At 38.6% G+C, this 20,396-nt stretch overlaps 1 protein-coding gene across 3 annotated transcripts in view; it reads right to left on the bottom strand.

Moving 5' to 3' along the window:
- Positions 1-20,396, bottom strand: part of GRM8 (glutamate metabotropic receptor 8) — a 774,566-nt gene that overhangs the window by 437,591 nt on the left and 316,579 nt on the right. For all 3 annotated transcript variants that reach the window (XM_073238492.1, XM_037023512.2, XM_073238493.1), the window contains exons 4-6: positions 7,346-7,481; positions 6,736-6,890; positions 5,468-5,605 (exon numbers count right to left, since the gene is read on the bottom strand). In XM_073238492.1, coding sequence (XP_073094593.1) covers positions 5,468-5,605; positions 6,736-6,890; positions 7,346-7,481 — 429 coding nt within the window. The remainder of the gene's footprint in view (positions 1-5,467; positions 5,606-6,735; positions 6,891-7,345; positions 7,482-20,396) is intronic.

Below are 20,396 nucleotides of genomic sequence, written 5' to 3'. Positions count from 1 at the left end.
GTATCTGTGGCACAGTGTCTGGCACAAGGTGGGCTATCCGAAATAAACATGTGGATGAATGATGAGTGAATGAGTGAATGGACGACTGAGACAAAAGGTTTTAGGATGTCACAGGGAACTGACTGGATTTACTGGGTTGGTCAGGGGATGTTCTCTTGATAAGGGCAGAGCTATTCACAATTCACAGCAGAGAAATGAAGGCCAAGCCACGGTGTGAGCTGAGAGGGAGCCTCCCTTTGATGAGCAGCTCAACTGCACATACTCCAGTGCCTGCAGTATTCACTCTCAGGCCTCACGAAAGAAGGCAAGAAATCAGAAGGACAGTCATTAAAAATGTCAAGTGAGACTTTAAAAGCAAATTCCCCACTGGCAGTCAGAGTCTGGCTGGACAAAGCCTTGTCAGATAAGGGACTGACCTGAGAAAGATAAGGAGGAAAAAATGAGGTAGTGGAGGGAAACAGTGGAAGAAGGGTTCAGGCAGAGGCCTGAGTGGGGAAATGGGTGTGTAAAAAGTGTGCCAAGACAGGGAGAGATGATGCAGACCCACAATTCTCGAAGGAGAGTAGGGTGTCTGGTTATAAGAGTGGAAAGGCATTAAGTCTGAGAGTAGAAGGGAGGGAGAAAGGGAGGGAGAGGTCAGATAAATGTCTATAAAATAACACCCATCACCACTGATAACAAGTATAAAAGAAGCCTTTTTCCTTCTTGAGAGAGACAAAGGGAATTTTAAGTAGGATTAAGTAGTAGTAGCTTTCAGAACTCAGCAGCTCTCAGAAGCAATAATAACTACATAAATAGCTAAGTGGATGGTAGGAATTACTTCACTTGGAATTTGGCCAGCATATCAAAGTTAACAGTAGTATCACATCTTTCTGAAAGCTTTCCTGAGATTCCAGGGGGGAAAATCAACTCAGAAAACTGTTTGCACCAAGTTAATTTTAGGAAAAGGATGCTCCTCACTGCTGGAAGATACTCTATCTCCTGAAAATTGGTAAGACAGAAGCCCTATCCTGCTGGGAAGCACTCTTTTATCCATGCAAATACATTGCCAGTATCATCCCCAATGGATGCAAATAATTACATTCACAGATTACCATCAACTAATGTAAAATGCTACTCAAAACATAATCCACAAATGACGCTCTAAATGCAGCAAAAAAGACCTTTTAGAAATCCCACTTTCAGTTTCCCAGTTATAAGGCCAAATTTTGAAACATGCACAACTATATACATTCATTTCTGAATTAAATGGAACTGGACAAATTGGAAATACAAATGCAATTGGGCTTTGAACAACACAGGGTTGAACTGTGCAGGTCTACTTATACATGGATTTTTTTCCAATAAATATATTGGTAAAATTTTTGGAGATTGGCAATAATTTGAGAAAACACTTTCCTTTCTCCAGCTTACTTTATTGTTAGGATACAGTATAAAATTCATTTAACGTACAAGATATGTGTTAATTGCCTGTTTATGTTATCAGTAAGGCTTCCAATCAACAGTAGGCTATCAGTAGTTAAATTTTGGGGGAGTCAAAAGTTATATAGGGAGTTTCAACTTGTGGGAGATCAGTTTCCCTAACCCCAATGTTGTTCAAGGGTCAACTGTAATTTTTGAGACCTGGACACCTCTACTCATGCGTATCCTGTGGATTTTTCCTAAGTATATTTGACCACTAACATGCTAGATCATCTTCTTTCCTTCTTCAAAACAGAGATGAAAACTGGGTTTTATGTTAATTTGGGGCACAAATATCTTCCCTCACCATCTGGAAGCATTCATGAGTTACTGTTTTTTTAAAACCTAAGTTAGAACATTGCATTACTTACTTATTTTCTACCCAGAGACAACTTATTTCAATATCACCCACAATGGAATTTGCATGAAAATCTGTTTACTGACCTTGTTCCGTAAGGGTGCACTTGTCCTAGTGCTTGGAGTAAACACCATTTTCATTGCACTAGAAATAGTTCTGATTGGATAGATTTTTACCATTTTAGCAACACCCAAATATCTCAAAGGAAACTGAAGAAGACCTGCCACTAAGTCTGGATTCGAAGCCAACCCAGTTGAGGATGTATGTCTGAAATAAGTATTTGTATACACCATCTACAGATGCTGAAGGACATCTACATACATCAACATTTCGGGAAAAATGAGTTTAAAGAAACTGGTTATTCAGAAAACAATCTGTTAAAAAGTTACATGATTAGGAGAAAGACAAGTATCAAATGATTTCACTCATTTGTGGAGTATAACAACAAAGCAAAACTGATGGAACAAAACAGCAGCAGACTCACAGACTTCAAGAAGGGACCAGCAGTCACCAAAGGGGAGAGTTTGGGGAGGGTGGATGGGGAGAGAGGGAGAAGGGGATTAAGGGGCATTATAATTAGTACACATAATATAGGTAGGTCACTGGGAAAGCAGTACAGCATGGAGAAGACAAGTAATGACTCTATATCATCTTAATACACTGATGGACAGTGACTGCAATGGGGTGGGGTGGGGACTTGTTATATGGGTGACTGTTGAAACCACAACATTGCTCATGTGAAACCTTCATATGATCATGTATCAGTAACACCTTTAAAAAAAATACATATCACCAAGATAAAAAAGTTACATGATTAGTTCATAACTAATTCCCTATAGATTTTTTTACATATGTAAACTGAGTTCATTTTATAATATAGTATAATTTTATTATATATAAAGAACTGAGTTCATCCATTTCATTAACTAGTAGATTTTCAGTAATATGGTCTAACAACAAGAGGATATGGATCTCTATACAACCAAACAATAACATTCAGAATTCAGTATTAAGCAGTGTAAAATGTATCTGAATGAAAAACTGAAGGTACTCAGTATGTAAACTCCTTTCAAATCCTTCTATAAACAGGCTCCTCTCTTCCCATTATTCCTTACCATGCCCCGCCTCCAATAAGGGGACCTCTTCCCTGCTCCTCACATCGATCTCCACACCATGTCCTACTCCAAGCCTTTACCCTGCAGGCCCCCCTTTTTCCCCCCAGTAGATGCACTTTCTTTGATCTTCCTTGTTATCAAATTCTCCCCTTCTCCGTGAAGCTTTGAATTTACAACCTGAACTTACCATCATATATTTTCTGAATACCCTTAATACTTATACCCAAATTTAGCATTTAATTTTAGGATTTCCCCCCTCTGCTTAATGTGTGTTTATGTGTGTCTATTTCTTCCAATTAAATTACATTATTAAATTCTCCTTAAGTTTGTTAAAATCCTATTCCATATTTAACTTCTCTTTATTTAATCGTTCTGAACACTATGTTTCTCTGAAAACATGCTTCAGTGTGCCCTATCCTAAAGAAAACCTTTGCAACCCTGCTTCTTTCTCATTTCTCCTGCCATATCTACTTTCTTTGTCAAACTTCTTGAAAAGGCATTCTTTCCTCCCCTTCCTCTATTCTGGGTTTGTTTCCACTCCTCACAATCTGAGTCTGTCTGTAACACTTCTTAGCCCTCAGCCATTCCTCCCTGCAGCCCTGAAACTGCGTGCACCCCCTTTTCTCTTGTGGAGACCAAGATACAGACTCCCAGTTCACCTCCTTCCCTAAACCCACCCTGATGTTTCCCTCCCTGGCTCCTCCCCTAGAGTCTTCAGTTGTCATCCCTCATCGCTGTTCTGTCTCCTGTGGCAATTGCAGCTCTGCCCTTATCTTTTACTCCCCAGTCTGTATTTTTAGTGCTGAGCTCTCTGTGGGGTCCCAGACCTTATGCTGCCACCTGCTGGGCAGTTCCGTGTGGCCATCTCGAAACCAAATTGAAGTTAGTCCCTCCAAATCTACCATTCTGTCTCCTCTGTCAATTTCACCATCGTTTTCCTAGACCCAGCTGGCAGAGATTTAGTATTCACAACCTCCATCACTTACCACCCTCTCCCCCACAGTTAACCACTCAACACTACCTACTAGGACTTCAATGCTCTGGGCTTCTAACACACATGTCTTTATTTAGGCTGTGACAGCCCATCACCAGGAGCACTGGAGAGGCCCCAACTGTCCTTTCTCCTTTCTCTCCCCTGACCTCCAATCCTCCTTCTTCTGTCAGAGACATCTTCTTCAAACAGGTATCTGAGCAATGTCTTAGATGAAAAGCCTAAGGTAATTCTACCCTACAGGTAGGATAAAGCCCAAACACCTCAGCTCTAGAGCTTCTAGAAAAACTTGAAGACTTTGCACGACAGGGCCCCAACCTCCACGGCCACTGCTCACCCCTCTCATTCACTCCAGCCTCCCTGAACTTATTTTTTTCTGTACCTTAAACAAAAGAGGTTTGCCCTAGATACTCAATGGGCTGCTGTCCTCTCTGCACGTGGCTGACAACTTCTTGCCATTGGTGAGCACCCTGACCACACAAACTGCCACGTCTCTGCCAGTACCATCAGGGCATCCTCTCACATTCACTCTCCTGTATTTCCCATGAGCACATCTCAGCATCTGGAAGTCTCTGCTCATTTATTTGTTTACTTATTTAGTGTCTTGTCTCCTCACACTCAAGTCTAAGTCCCATGAACACAGACCTGGTCTCCCTTCATGCACCCCAGGTGCTGGAACGGTGTCTAGCACCCAGGAACCCCAAAGCCAGATCCCTCCACAGTGTGGCACCTATTTTTACATGTTCACTCTGTTTATAGGTCTGCTCTGGCATTTATCATATTTTATTTTTTATTTGATTAGCTACTTCCAAAATAAATAAGTAGAAGGGAAGAAGGATATATGGGGGAAAAGGGATTGGCAAGGGAGGGGTGTACGGTTATGAAATGTTCTTTCAGGTCTGTAGCATTTGGTGAAGAGGAGTTACACATCTTTTTTGGAACTACCCCTGATTTATGTTTTCTTGATCCTTCTATAAACAGTATTCTTTAAATATCATTGCCCATGTTAGTCTCTAACATATAAAATATATTACAGCATGGATTTAAAAAAGGATGTTTATATTGACCCTATATCTGTGAACTTGCTAAATTTACTACTTAGTTCTAAGTAATTTGAAAAATTATGTTTTTCTATGTAATCATGTTATCTGCAAAAAAAAATAGTTTCATTCTTACATTAAAAAATGCACTTAATATCACTATTACGTTGAAGCACAAAGTACAGAAAGTTAAACATCAAAAAACCATAGCTCCTTGAGCTATGCAAGATACAGAGGACAATAGTATTACAGGGGACATGGATTGAAATGGTTAAAAAAAGAAAACCTGTCTTACAGAAATTTATTATGATCCACCATCTTCACTACATTTTGAACTCCCGGAAAGCAGTATCCTGTCTTGCTTATTTGTCTATATCCCACCAAACCTATTAAAGCACTTTGCCCAAAGTACAAGATACCCTCAGTATTATCAATCTAAAAAACTCTCATTCATCAGGTAATGATAATACAGATGCACCAAGGAAAACATTTAAGTGCCTACCTGTGCACTTCTTTATATGACTGTTCCTTTTTCCATGCGATCCTAACTTGCATCCAAAATTCTCCTCCCAAAATTCTGCAAACCACACATTTCTTCGATTATTGGCAAGAGTTCGGCTTCTAAAGTATCGATCAAATCCTATTTTAAAGAAGAAAGGTATGACTTTAATATTCTTTCAAAATCAAAGCCAAATACTCTCAGAGCTTTTGAACGGATACTATGTTGCGATCTTTGCATAAAAAAAAAAAAACACCAGAAAACATATTAACAAGAGCGAATAACCCAGAAATAAGGCTTCCCTTATGGCAAAAGCCAAGGATAATCAGTAGACAATCCCTCCCCCACCATTCAGGCACCTGGCTGAAGGGATGAACATAACAGGAAAGCCTGTTGGGGTGTCATTTTCACAACCTCTTCCTCTCCTCTCCTTTACATCTCCAGTGGCAGTGACCAGTGACTCCATGCTGAATATTCAACCAACTGACTTTTGTCATTTCTCTCTCTCTCTCTCTCTCTCTCTCTCTCTCTCTCTCTCTCTCTCTCTCTCTCTCTCTCTCTCTCTCTCTCCTAACAGGGGTCAATGTTGCAGGTTTCTATGCTTCTACTACCTCAAAATCTATATATCCTATATGTCCCTTTTCAGCTAATTCAATAAACTAATCAGTGCCAAATAATCTTATGGAGTCATGGGTAATGAGCTAAAACAAGCGTCAGCCTGCTCAGGTAACCACCTCATTGAAGGGAGACCACCTGCAAAGAGAATGCCTTACTCCAAAAGATACGGGACAGGTAGGGATTTCAGTTAATGTCAAAACCAGTGGAAAATTGACTGCTTTCAGGGATGCTCCACATCTTTGATGTTGCATTTATTTACTCAAAGGTCAGCCCAACTTCCTGTCTCCACTGTCTATAATAAATCAAGCACTGCCTCCAACAATGGTATAACTGTGATATATCCCCATGGAAATATGCAAACTTAGAGGGCAACATTGTGGAAATGGCTAACATCATGAAAATATCTAAGGCCAACTCTAATATACTCTTTCTTAAAAAAAATCAAATGTGTACTTTTTTCTAATAAAAATACATGCTGAGTTAAATAGGTGTTACTATCTTAGCCATAAGAGCCAAAATTCTGCCATCAGAGCTAAAAATTCTATCGAAAGTCACCAATAATGAATGCATTTGATCATATACTGGTACTCTGGTTTTACCTTTGAGTTTTGATTCAATTGGAATGAATCAAATTCTCTATGATGCATCCTTACCATCGATTGATGCTCTTTTGGGCAGAATTGTCACAGCCCCTTCTGCAATCTCCTCCTGCTGATAAACAGGTGCTATTTTGGATCCCCAACTATCTGAGCCAATCCAGAGAAAATGCCCACTTTGGTTTAATTTTTTCGCAGCTTCCAATATCCTCCTATGGGAATAAATAGAAAACATTCCACATTTATGAAGAAACAGTACACTTACAAAATGTTATAAGACCAGATACATCGAGTTATAGGCACTCAGTAGGTGACTATTAAGCAATTATTCAGTCATTCTAACTGCCTGATTCTTATCTCCTAAAGGAAATACATTGGTGACTTAAGCTCCAGCACCTGTTATTCAGTCTTATCCATAACCTCATTCACATCATTCTGTTATCATCCTTATTTGTGTCATTTCTTTCAGTCCCCATGTTTTACTCTATAGGCATTTCAGACTTAATAATAGAAGGCTGTTGTGCCATAGAAGGCAGTCTGTAATTACATGAGAATGTTGCCATTCCTGTGAAATCTCACAAGATTTTATACTGCATATGAAATACATTAGAAAAAGGATGTGTGTTGCAAATCTGATCCTACATTAAGGAAGAAAAGTAACCAGCACCTGATGTCATCTTCATTGGCGAACATAATCACTGCACGGGCATTAGGTGTTTCTAGCAGGCGTTTGATAATTTTTTCAAATTCTCCAGGTCTTGGTTCACGTGGGATTTTCTGTGATTGAGCAATGCAAACACCACCTATTTTTTAAAAAAAGAGTATTTCAGGAAGGGCATTTATTTATCCAACTAAATGACATTACCTACTTTATAAAAACATATGATTCAGTATAAAATATTGTTTCTCAAGACATCTGTCATTCTAACCTATTAAAAGCAATCATTTGCATTATAATATATGTATAAATAAAATACATCAATTACTTAATCATACAGCAGAGTTGGGTTTTTCCCCCCAAGTTTTAACATTAGTTTTGCAGATCTCTGTAAGAACACCAAAGTGTACAAAACGTGTGGCCAGAGTCAAGGAATGGAAAGGACTGTTTCAATGCATTTAACATAAGTCACAGACCAAGTGCCTGGGTTAGTGAAAGGTATGAGTAGGTCTTGTAGGTGAGACCACCTATTAAGTAGGAAGGTCCTCTTGCCACTTTTACTTCTTAATAGACTTTTAAATGAACTTCATTTTATAGCTCAGTGTATTGCAGGAAGATTCTCATGCATCAGCATACTGATGTGTTATGAGACAGGTTGTCTTCAAGACTATTTGAGACACAGGCAAGTCCCAAAGATGCAAAACCTCAGTTAACATATGTCTCTACCATGAAAATAAAAATGGCAGAAATCTGATCCCACTATAACAGCAAAAAAGGAAAGAACTCTTCTTTTGGACACTCCTTCTAAGGCAATGAGAGACCAAAGAGAAAAGTTTAGAAAATATCTCTGCCACTGGTTTCCTCAGTTACACTGAAGCAGAGTGACAACATATTCTAATACTGGGGGGAAAAACCATTATAAGCCATATTTTCAATTGCATTATGGTTTAAACAGTCTTTCTTAAGTCAATTGAGAATTAAACCAACATTTACAGTATTGTTTCAGTAGGCAAAGGCATTTTTACTTCCAAACAGTTGGTGATGCATTCAGTCACCCAAACATAATGGGGGCCATTATATTCTGTGTATTCATTGGGCTGGACACTGGGAACACACAATCTAACCCAGGAGTTACCTTCTAGTCTGGGAGATAAGCAATCCCATAAATTATCATGCAATGTGCGGTGAATTGTAGAATCAAGAAGGTGTACCACACAGTGGGAGCACAGAGGAAGGAGTAACAAAGGGCTTGAGAGAGCTGGGCTTTAAAGGGCAAATATACATCCATGAAGGGACAAAAGTGGGACATTTCCAGCAGAGGCCAAGGTACGAAATAATCTAAGGTAAAGTCCTACTAGAGCTGAGGTTGGAAAGAATGGCCAGGCCCAGCAGGAGAATGACTTTGTCAGACATGAAGTAATTAGAATTTTCTCTTGAAAACACTGAGAACCCACTGAAAATTCATAAGTAGGAGAATAACAGAATTCTTTAAGAAGTGTCTTGCCAATGGGTTTCAGCCCCAGGTAAATTCACTATGGACTCAATGTGACCAAAGAAATGAAAGTAGAGCATTCTTGGGATGAAAGGGTTATACCCAACTTGATTCCCACGGTGGCAGGTCAGTCACTAGAATCCTGTCCACTCAGAGCGAGTCTGAATGCAGCAAGCTAGTCTCTGCCTCTGGGCCTCCCTGCCCTCCTGCAGCCTTGCAGCTGTGCCACTGTGTTACCCAGAGCACTGGGCAGGGCTCTTTGTATGGAGTCAATAATGATGCATTGCCCACACATGTGTAGTGAGCCAGCCAACCAGGCCACCTGAGAATCCTGGCCACAGGAACCTTCATTTTATCCACAAAAAAAAACCTCAGGGAGCCAAAGAGAAAACGAATGGTAGCCAAAGAATGAATGTACACTGTTTGTGATCAGACTTAACATGACTGATTAACAGTGCTAGAGTACTGAAGATTGTTTTTCTTATTTTTCCTTGAGCACCGTCAAAATTATCCCTGCAATACCCATCCTCTTGCTAATGCTCTTCAGGTGTGGAAATTTCCCATAATCCACAGACTGAGCCTGTTGTTAGCTAACCTACCAATATGCCATTAATAATGGTGAAAATTGATTCATTCCTTCAGTAAATATTTATTGAGAGCCCACTATCTACCAGAAACTGTACAGGGACTGCAGACACAATAGTGAACAAAATAGACACTGTCTCTAATATTAAAATTAGAAATGTTGTAGGTGAAACAGGCTTAATGCAAAACCAAACCAAACCAAAATATAAGCATATAATTATAAATTATGACAAGTCCTATGAGGAAGAGCAAGGGGATTTAATTTGGATTGAGGCATGTTTGGGAAAAGCCTCCCTAAAGTGCTATTACTTAGTTGAGATCAGAAAGAAGGGAGAATAGGAGAGAACAGCACAAGAAAGAGCAGGAAAGAACCAGAGGAGGTAATGAAGGAAGGGAGAGATGTGCAAGGCAAAGAATGAAAAGTAGACAGGGACCAGATTATGCAAGGCTGGGCAGGGCCTATGGAAGATGATGAATAATTTAAGTGCTTAACTTCCTCACTAAATGTTTCTGTTTCTTCTAGCTTTTAGTAGTCCACAGGCATATGTCTCATCTATGAACATCGCACTCCTGGAAGAAACATGGATGAGGATTGCTGATGTAGAGGGCAACCTGGAGTGGAAAGGCCAGGAGGCACTGAGCCCATAGGGGGTTACTGGGCTAGGCAACAGGAAATGATGACTAAGGTGATGTTCCAGGTGCTGATGAGGAGCAGATGGAGCTGTTAGAATCTGAGTTAGAATCGATGGGGCTTTGTGCTGTTTTTCCTTCTCACTGTACTGAGGTATGATTTACAAATAAAAATTGTATATATTTAGGTCATATTGATTTGATCTAAGGTGTAAGGTAGTGGGAAACCACTAAGCGTGACTCTGAAATGTTGACCTTAGACCAGTTTACGTGAGGCCACCATGAAACAAGTGGACAATGCCGGAGGGAGAGCAGGCACGCAGAGGAGAAACATGGTTTTGATTCAGGATAGGTTGCCTTTGAAGGACCCATGGCACATCGAGCTGAGACATGGGTAAGGAGAGAGAAAGGAAATGTAATTACAGTTTTGTTGGGTACTGAGATGGTAGTAGGTAGTTGTGGTGACAGTTCACTCAGAAGGAATATTTAAATCAAAAGGAAAAGGTCAATGATGGAGCTCTGAAAAACCACGAGCTTTGGAGGGGGGGCTAGTGAATGAGACTGGAAAGAATGCTCACTTATTTTGAGGAGAAAACTTTTGGTATAAAGTATGACAGTAAGTTGAAGACTACACATACGTCTTTAGAAACCAAACAAGCAAATAAAACACTGCGGTGAGTGGAAGCATTAAGTAGCAAAAAGACAAGACCAAAACTGTAACACTCTCTAGGGAACAATAGCTGTTCCAAAATATGACTGCACTTTTAATTAAAGTGCTGTGATCACTTAGGCATCCCAAAGACATACCATATCCTAACTATCATTCTGAGATTACTACTGACTCCATAGTCAGCAGAAATGAAGGCTGGAAAATTTTTATCATGACTAATCCAGACATACGATTCAGCCTGAATTCATTCATTTATTCATTCACTAAATACCTACTCAATATTTTTGTTTGTAAAAAGCTGAGTTAGGTTGGATTTGTACATAGTGTAAATCCATTTCATAATTTTTTTATTCCACTACTTCACCTTTTATTTGTCATCCTGATCAAGTTGTATTTTCCTGGAAAGAGGGACTGCACAATTAACTTATTTCAGCTGAACAAATACTTACGAAGAACCCACTGCACATGGCATTTTGTTGTTCAATGCCTTACAGATATTTTATAAAATCTTAGACTGTATTACTCCTCAAGTGACTGGAGTTAGAAGATTAAGATTCTTTTCTTAGCCCTGAAACTCCTTCACACTTTCTATTTCACATCAGTCAAAAAGCCAGTTAATCCATTCATAAGCATTTGTGGTGTACTATGTTTCAGGAGCTACAGACATTCAAAGACTACCTGTCCCAGCATCTTTTAATATAATGGAATGACAAGATGTACACATAAACCAGATAAGAGTGTAAAATTATCTAATGATGAGAGATAACAGAAGATGTATCAAAATGTGGTAATAAACAAGCCATCTTCCAAAATAGTCAAATCATTATACACTGTTACAGGGCAGTTAAAATGCCAGTGAAATTTAGTCAAATATTCAGGCTTAGTCAAAGACATGTTTTCCTTTGATACTCATTATCTACTGTTTTAATATTTGAAGTTGCTCTCTGACTTGATTTAGCCTCCTAGAGGGGGAAGGAGGAAGAGAAGTTGCCCTCCCTTAAAGGATATGTCTATTGCATCTTGTTTTTCCATGTCTCCCACTGAAAGAGTACTGATTGTGCACAATTCAAGGGACACCAATTTTCCTATTCTGCAGGTGTGCTCAATTCTGCAGGAAATAATTTTTAAAGCTTAGCACTTTCCTAAAACTTAGGAAAAGAGTGTTGCATGGAACTTCTAATTGGATGTTTTCTAGAATTTCCTGTCTGATTTCCTAGCCTGGATAGAATGTTTCCCTTTAATGAATGATCATTTGTTGAATTAAACACTTGAAGTATACTCTACAACACAAATGAGCATTCCTTCCCAGTCTCCCTCACTCTATGGGACCTCACTAGCTCTAATGGAAGCATACTAAGGTTGGTACCATCACCATATTTCATATAAGGAAACTGAGAAACAGGGGCATCAACAGCTAGCAAGAGGCTAGAACCCAGGTTCAGAGCCAGATCCATTAGCCTCTAAGTCTAAACTTTTTCTTCATCTAGTTGGTCCATAATCAGTGGACAAACGATTGGTGTGGTGGATACAGATGACTGATGAATAAGATTAAGCAAATTTAAAGCCTCATTTAAAAAGCTTAGCAGGTTTCCCCTTATAAGTCTAGTTGATAGCTACACAAAAACCATACTTTTATTGAATATTAAAAATCTAATTAAGAGACTTAGAATTTATGCAGATTATAGAACTGATTTTTTTTCTCTCACCCTAGATTATAAACTCCATAATTAAAAACTTGTCTTTCAAATTTACCACCACACCCCCAGTATTTATGTTTGATACATAGAGACTTCTGCAAATATTTGTTGAATGAATAAATGTAAGACTTGTAATAGGCACTGCTGGTATAGAGAAACAGAAACAAAGCAGGCCTGCCTTCAAATAGGGAAATGAAAGGATCCAGGTAAATATATGCTTAAAAATAAGTGGCATAAGAGAAGTGAAAAAAAATAAACCATGGTAACTCAGAGGAAGTTACCACTGAAATGGGCTCTTCCCCCCAAACTAGTTTTTATCAGTGTGCAATAATTTGCTGTCATTGAAACAAGAGAAAATTGTTAAACAACTCCCCTTCATAATTTTTATCTCTTTATTATCTCATGGATGAGTGGCCTAAAGTCTCAGGTCTGAGAGTTGAAATTCGCATCCCCATGTGCTCATTCGCCGGTGCAGAAGGATGTTGCAGGGAGGAAGGAAATAGATGTGTCAAGGGAAGGCCTGAATGGGTCCTCTGTGACCTCAAGTCTCTCATCTCTCAATTTCCTCAGCTCTGCAACAAGGTCAAAGTAACTATCTCCCAGAGATGACAAGAGAACCAAATTTACAAGGGTAAAATGAGAAAGTTCTATACAAATGTGGTACATTATTATCATCCTGACTGCATAAGCATTATCGCCAAACCTGAGAGGGAAAGTAGAGCATATTCAAACCTAAAATATGGGATTGTTAACAGATCATATTCTTGAACCCTTCACCATTTTTATACTTTCAAACATCCTAAATTCTGAGAAGTGACACTTGCCCATTTGTCTATACCAAAAAAAAAAAATGACTAGATTTCACTTTTCGCATGTTAGTGGCCGTCACAATATGACTGGGGCAATTTTAATGTGAGAAAATGGGAAAAGTTACTTATATTCTCCTCCCCAACCCATAGTGCCTCCCCTAAGGATCCAAGTCTCCTTTTGAAGGGAGTCCATAAGCATGTTGAAGATCAGGGTTGAGAATTACAATTTAACTCTTTAAAAGAATAATAGAATGCTAAAAACTATTAAATTTTTTAATAGTTGTAACTGGCAAAAACTATTTTAAATGGTAAAAACTACGAATAGTACCAACTATTAAGAAGCAAAATTGTGTAAACAACCACCTGTTCAGTTTCATTTAAATGTCTGTCTATAGATTCTTGAGAAGCGGGAATATAAACTGTTTAGACAATACTGTCACTAGGCTGGGCGCCCCAGGAAATGAACCCTTAGAAGGAGTTTGAAATACATTTTTACCCTTGGCCTCCATGCTATGGAGTGCCAAGACAGGACTGGGCAGAAGGGAAGTCCGGCTGGATATGGTCCAGTGCCAGGCTCCCAAAACTACAGAAAGCTGAGGCTACATGGCCTCCAGAGTTGTTTCAAATTAGGTTGGGAAGGATAAGCCTTTATATCTTCCCATCAGTCAATCACTGGATGTGGACCCTCCTGAAATGGGGCAGAGACTTGGGGAAAGGCAGTTCTCTGCAGCTGGGCAATCCTTCAAGGGCCAGTAGAGAAGTCCTAGTGGCAAGAGCCATGGGTACTTCCTGAGTGGGGATCACCATATAGATTGGAATTTATGGGAAATGAAGATATTATATCTATGAAATAAGAATATAACTCAGATAACAAAATTTTATTGTTTAATTTCAAAATTTTTCTTCAAAGAGGTCTTACGCACAAAGAAAAGCAATCGATACAAACAGGATAAAACTGGAATTGTAGGCCAACGTGGATAAGAGAACTAGAATCATTAGACTGCCTGGAATTTCAATAGAGAAATTTTGTTACAGCAATCTGATAGGATAAAGAATTGCCTTTTCCGGTGTTGCTTATTTTTAAGAAGAAAATCTCTATTAATAATGTAGAAGAAAAAAATAAGAAACAATGTCACAAATTCCAACTGTGATGGAAATCAAGGATTAAATTAATAAGAATGAAATTACTTACAGCTGTGTATAGGACATTAAATGGATTTTTTTTAAAACAACATGATTATTACCAGGGTCTCAAGTTGGTTCAGAGTTTCTGTCAACTTGAGTTCTCAGTAAATAAGATCAAGTCTCTGGTTATATAACCTGTGAGACCTGCATGACAGATGTTGGCTTTGGTGCATAAACTAATCACCAAAATTACCATTTTGTCAGTTGTTACAGAGAATGACTGGACTACTGGTTAAAAAAAAAAAAGATTGGTCAAAATTTTTAGTTGACCATAAGAAATTCCCTATAACTGACCACTTCTGACCTAATAAAAATGTGATGTAGTCAGTCAACCATTATTTAGTTTTCTCTTATGAATGCACCTTAAGATAGTAATGAGCAAAAACAAATAACAGGTTTTTGGTAAAGACAATAGAAACAATAAACTCCTAAAACTGTTCAGATCCCAATTCCAATTCCTGGTGGGGAGGAGTTTCCCCACTACCCCCAAGCAATCCTTAGGACACCAAGTGGTATCCTAAAATTCAGCTCAATTTTGACACTATCTACTCAGAGAGAGAGCATCAGAGCCACAGGTTTAGGGCTCAGTCCTGTAAGAGTTCCCATCCTCCTTCAGACATCAGTCACAAGCCCAGATGGTTACCTATACTTCTGACCAACTGGTTTTAAATCAGAGGTTCCCAAGACCCCTCTTTGGGTTCAATTAATTTTCTAGAGTAGCTTACAGAACTCAGAGAAACCTTTCACTTACTATATTACTGCTTGATTATAAAAGGATATAACTCAGGAACAGCTGAATGGAAGAGATGCATTGGACAAGATATAGGGAAAGGGTGCAGGGTCTCCGAGCTCCCTCTAAGAGAGCCAGTCTCCCCATGTAACCAAATGGTCACCAGCCTGGAAGCTCTTGGGACCCTGTCCTTCTGGGTTTTTATGAAGGCTTCATTACTAGGCATGATTGATTAAATCACTGGCCACTGGTGATTGGTTCAACAGCCCTCCCCTCTTCCTCTCCCTGGAGGTTGGGGGTCAGGACTGGAAGTTCCAACCCTCTAATTGCCTGGTTGATTCTTCTGGCAACCAGTATCCAACCTTAGGTCACCTAAGAGCCTTCCCTAAGTCACCTGATAATATAAGACAAGGCACCTTCATCGTGCTTGTAATTTAGGAAATTCCAAGAGTTCAGGAGTTCTATGCCAGAAGTGGGGACAAAGACCAAATAAATATTTGTTATTATAAATCACAATATTACAACTCTCCACCCTAGTTGAACTTGGCATCATTGCTTCCCATCTTTCCGGAGACAAGTAAAATAACAATTTGGCCTAATGTAATTGGTCCTTTAGAGATAGTTGAGTAAAATTTGTTCAATCAAATAAGTGTAATCACACCTCTTGTAACAATGTTTTCACCTCCTTATGTGGTGTACAACTGGGACTTAACAGAAAAGTGCACCACATGATGAAAGCATGTATGTGTGTCAACTTAGTGTGCACTTTGTGAAGATTTATCTTGAACATCACAGTAAAGAAAAAGTGTTATCTTTAACAACATAGATTGAAAAAGCAAAATTACATTTCAACCTGTGCTCATTCTCTCTCTTGCTCTTTCTCACTCTCACAAACACTTTATGCTTTGTCCTCTATCAAATACCATGTGGACTCTTAAAGGGATTCTGAAAAGCAATGAAATGAGGGCATAAAGCTCCTGGTACAGAAAAGGCATGAATCAATGCTACTTCTCTATGTGTCCCATGAAGAGCAGCAATAGGGACAATTCACTATGAAAAGAACTGACACAGAGAGTCCCCTCTTGTCTTTCTCCATGGGGACCCTCAGAGGGATGCTGATGCTTTGGAGGTAGATGGGGCTGGGATAGGCCTATAGGGTCACAGTCCATACTATGCTTTCTAACTCAGCCACAACTCATCACAGACCCAGATGCCTGCTCAGAGGAACAGAGTGGTAGAATGGTTGTGAATCTTTTCTCTGGGGCTGGACTTCCTGGCTGCAAACCCTGGCCCTCCTCTAACTGGCCATGTGGCACTGGGTGAGTTACGTGACTTCTTAGCACCTCTGTCCCTCTTCTAAAGATTGAATGGATGCTAGTTTCTTCCAGATGGGTTACTGAGATTAAATAAAGGATTAAATAAGCATCAACCAATTAGTTCTTTCCTCAGAAATTGTATGTGTTGTAAATCGCTAAAAATCAAAATGGACAAACCCCAAAAAGAAATGCTAACTCACTTCTATCAAGCAATATGCAGCTATAACATTCTTTCTAAACACCTCGAATTTCATTCCCCAAATGCACACAGAATAATAACCCCTACTACATATTCCAGCCAATGGGGATGTTCACTGCAGAAATGTCTACAGTTGGAAGGGAAATTCATGCCCACCCACAAGCTAGAGATAAACTTCTGAGTGTTGTCTCTTCCCAGCTCTGAAAAGTGGAAATACAGAGGAGACATGGGTACAGTAGGTGGGAAAGACAGAAAGTAGGGGAAGAAGGAAGCCAGGAAGGTGTCAGTGTAAGAGACATGACATGGGGGAAGAGAGGGAAGAGGAAAGAGAACAAGAGTGGAAGGAAGAGAGGCAAGAGAGAGGGCCATGCAGACCGGCCGTCTTTGGAGCTGGGTTCTCTGTAGGGTCAAAACAGCACATGTCAAGTTAGGAACGGTTGGTGAAGGAGCACTTGACTAGTTTTAAATAAGTTTTACCAAAGTGTTGTATGCATTTGTATTTCTTTGGATAATTTTCTGAGTACTATTTTTGGAGTGTTTGGGAATTTTTTTTTTTTTTGCCATTTCAAAGTAGATTCCCAGACATTGGGCCAACAATGTGACAGGAAGGTTTCAAAAGATAAAACCAACTCCCTGAAAATCCTCAAATGCCCAACATGAACTGGCTCTCTGAGAGAAAAAAAATTTCATCTTTTCCAGCCCACTGCCTGGAAAAACTTTTATGCCATTGGGATCAAAGCGAACACTGCTTAAATTTCTTATCCATTCTGGTCTAGAAAAAAAATTAGCATTGGACTTTGAATTAAGCAGTTACAGATTATAAAGTAGTAATTCAGTTATAGATTAGGAATTCATTCCAGGTTTAAATCCATTAAATTAAATTAGTGAGGAAAGGCAGGGCATTTGTGGCATCCACCCTTCCTCAATCATTCAACAAATATTGATCGAATACCTACTACATGTCAGATGCTTTTTAGACACAAAGCATCAGCAGTGAGCAATATAGGGAAGGCCCCACCCTTCATAGAGCTCATATCTCCATATATCTCTAGGGTCTAGTGAAGCCTGATACCTGTGGGTATTCATGGGATGTGTGATGAATAAGTGAATAAACGAGATGCTCCTACTTTATGATACAGTGGGATGATCTAATAAAGAGATAAGAAGAACATCTGTGTATTAAAAATACCACCAATCAGAAAAAGGCAACACATCTCTGCATCTATTGTGTGTATGTATAACATAAAGTCATTTCCAAATATCTTCTGCAGATAGTACACTCTCAGTGGTACCTCAGTGGTAGCTATCAGAGCTTGCAAACCATGAAAGTTCTTCTGTCAGCACCCAGGTAATGTCTTATTCTACTTATCAGCATTACCTGAATTCTACTATATATTGGCTTTCAATTACTGGTTTGCTCAAAGTAGCATTTTCAATAGATACTTAAAGGGGGCTGACAGTCTCACTTGAAGGAATAAGGATAACTAAAAGATAGAGCTGATAGCTAAAAAGTCATTATTATGTTAACTAAGTAACTCTTTAGACCAAGGGTTGCACCACAACCAATGTACAGTGACCAAACCAAAAAATGGACTTCCAAGAACAAAAATAAGCACCAAAGGCATTTATAAACTCAGTCTTTAAGCAAATGCAAGTACTTGTGGTGTTTCTCTTCATAACACAAGATCATTTTGCACAGCAGGATTTGATCTGTTTGAGATATAAAAAGGTTGATATATAGTTATATATTTAACTTCTTGGATTCAAATGGAACTAAAAGGAGAGAAAATGAATAGACATGTTTTTGATAGCAAGCCATCTTACATTTTCATTATTCCAAGGACCTTTAAAAAAATGTTGACAGCTTTATTGAAGTGTAATTGATATACAAAAGAACTAAGTATGCTTAAATGAACACAATCTGATGAGTCTGGAGATACACATATGCCTAGGATAGTATGACCAAAATCAAGGTAATAAATGTATCCATCCTCCCCAAAAGTTTCCTTGTGCTCCACCCTTTTTTGGTAGGAACACTTGAGATCTTTCATCTTGACAAATTTTAAAGTGCATAATAGTATGTGTTAACTACAGACACAATGCTGTAGAACAGAGCTCTTATTACTCATTCATCTTCTGTAACTGAAACTTTATATCCATGAATGACCACTCCCCATTTCCCCTCCTCCCAGCCCCTGACAACCATGATCCTACTCTCTACATCTATGAGTTTGACTAATTTAGTGACCTCATACAAGTAGAATCATATAGTATTGGTTATTCTGAGACTGGCTTATTTCACTTAGCATAATGTTCACCAGGCTAGTCTATGTCTGGACTATGCATACACCTAGGATAGTATGAAAGTAGGATTTACTTCTTCTTTAAGCCTGAATAATATTTCATTGTATGTATAGTCTACATTTTCTCTATCTACTCATCTGTTAATGGATATTTACTTTATTTCCATATCTTGGCTATTGTGAAAAATGTCACAGTGAACATGGAAACCAGGTACCTCTTTGATATTCTGAATTCAATTCTTTTGGACAAATACCCAGAAGTGAGATTACTAGCATATATGGTAGTTCTATTTTTAATTTTTTGAGAAACCTCCACACACATTATTTTCTGTAATGGCTATACCATTTATGTCCTACTAACAGTGTACAAGGGGTCCAATTTCTCCACATCTTTGCCAACACTCATTATACTTACGTATTGTCTTTTTTGTTTTGTTTTGTTTGATAATTGCCATACTAACAGGTATGAAGTGATATTTCATTTCAGTTTTGATTTGCATTTCCCTGATTATTAATGATGTTGAACACCTTTTCACATACATGGTGGTCATTTGTTTTCTTGGGAGGAATATCTATTCAAGTTCTTTGACCGCTTTTTAAATTGGGTCATTTAGTTTTTTTTCTGTTGAGTTGTAGAAGTCTAAAGGACTCTTGTTAAAATAAAATTTCGACTGGATCTTACTCAAAATAGAAGACAATTAGTAATTTAAGAAGGAAGACCTCCACTCACACACACAAAGGAAATTAACTATTACCTTTCTCATAATGAAAAGCTCATGGGAGAACAAATGGAAATTAATAATGATGATGACATATTGAACACTAGTTCACCATGCTTTACTATCTCACGCTACCCTCACAATATTCCAGTGTTTTGGGGTGAGTAAGGTAAACATTATAAACTTTTTTTGTATTGAAGAAACTCTCCCCAGGATCACATGCTAGGAAGGATTCAAGTGCAGATCTCATGAACCTAATCCTATTAGTTAAGTATACGCATTGTACTTTACTATTGTCTCTCAATAATTGTCTGCTTGATTATGAAATCTCAATTTACATAATTAAACACAGCATTAACAGGTAAGGTAGTATAATCAAAATGTGAACTCCAAAGTTTCACACTGTCAGGACTGAGTAATTTTAGAAAAATGCTGCATAGTCTTGTATAGGTTTGGCAGAAATTTAATTTGTTAAAAACCTTTCAAAAGAGTGTCCCACAGGTTTCTATTACCCACAAACCCAGGTATGCCTACCATCACTTGTGGAGCATTAACTGAGCTCTTACTACATGCTGAGAGCTCTGTTGCAATCTGGAGTTACAAAAAGGAGTAAAAAGACATGGTCCCTGATCTTGAAGCACTAACAGTAAATAATACATTAAGCAAACAAACATTACAATTTGATGTGAAAAATTCTATAATACAGGGTAGCCTAAGGACAAGGA

The sequence above is a fragment of the Manis javanica genome, chromosome 6 (genome assembly GCF_040802235.1).
Source record: "Manis javanica isolate MJ-LG chromosome 6, MJ_LKY, whole genome shotgun sequence".
Taxonomy (NCBI): domain Eukaryota; kingdom Metazoa; phylum Chordata; class Mammalia; order Pholidota; family Manidae; genus Manis; species Manis javanica.
The sequence above is the reverse complement of the archived record's forward strand: the minus strand, read 5'-3'. Positions and strand labels throughout refer to the sequence as shown.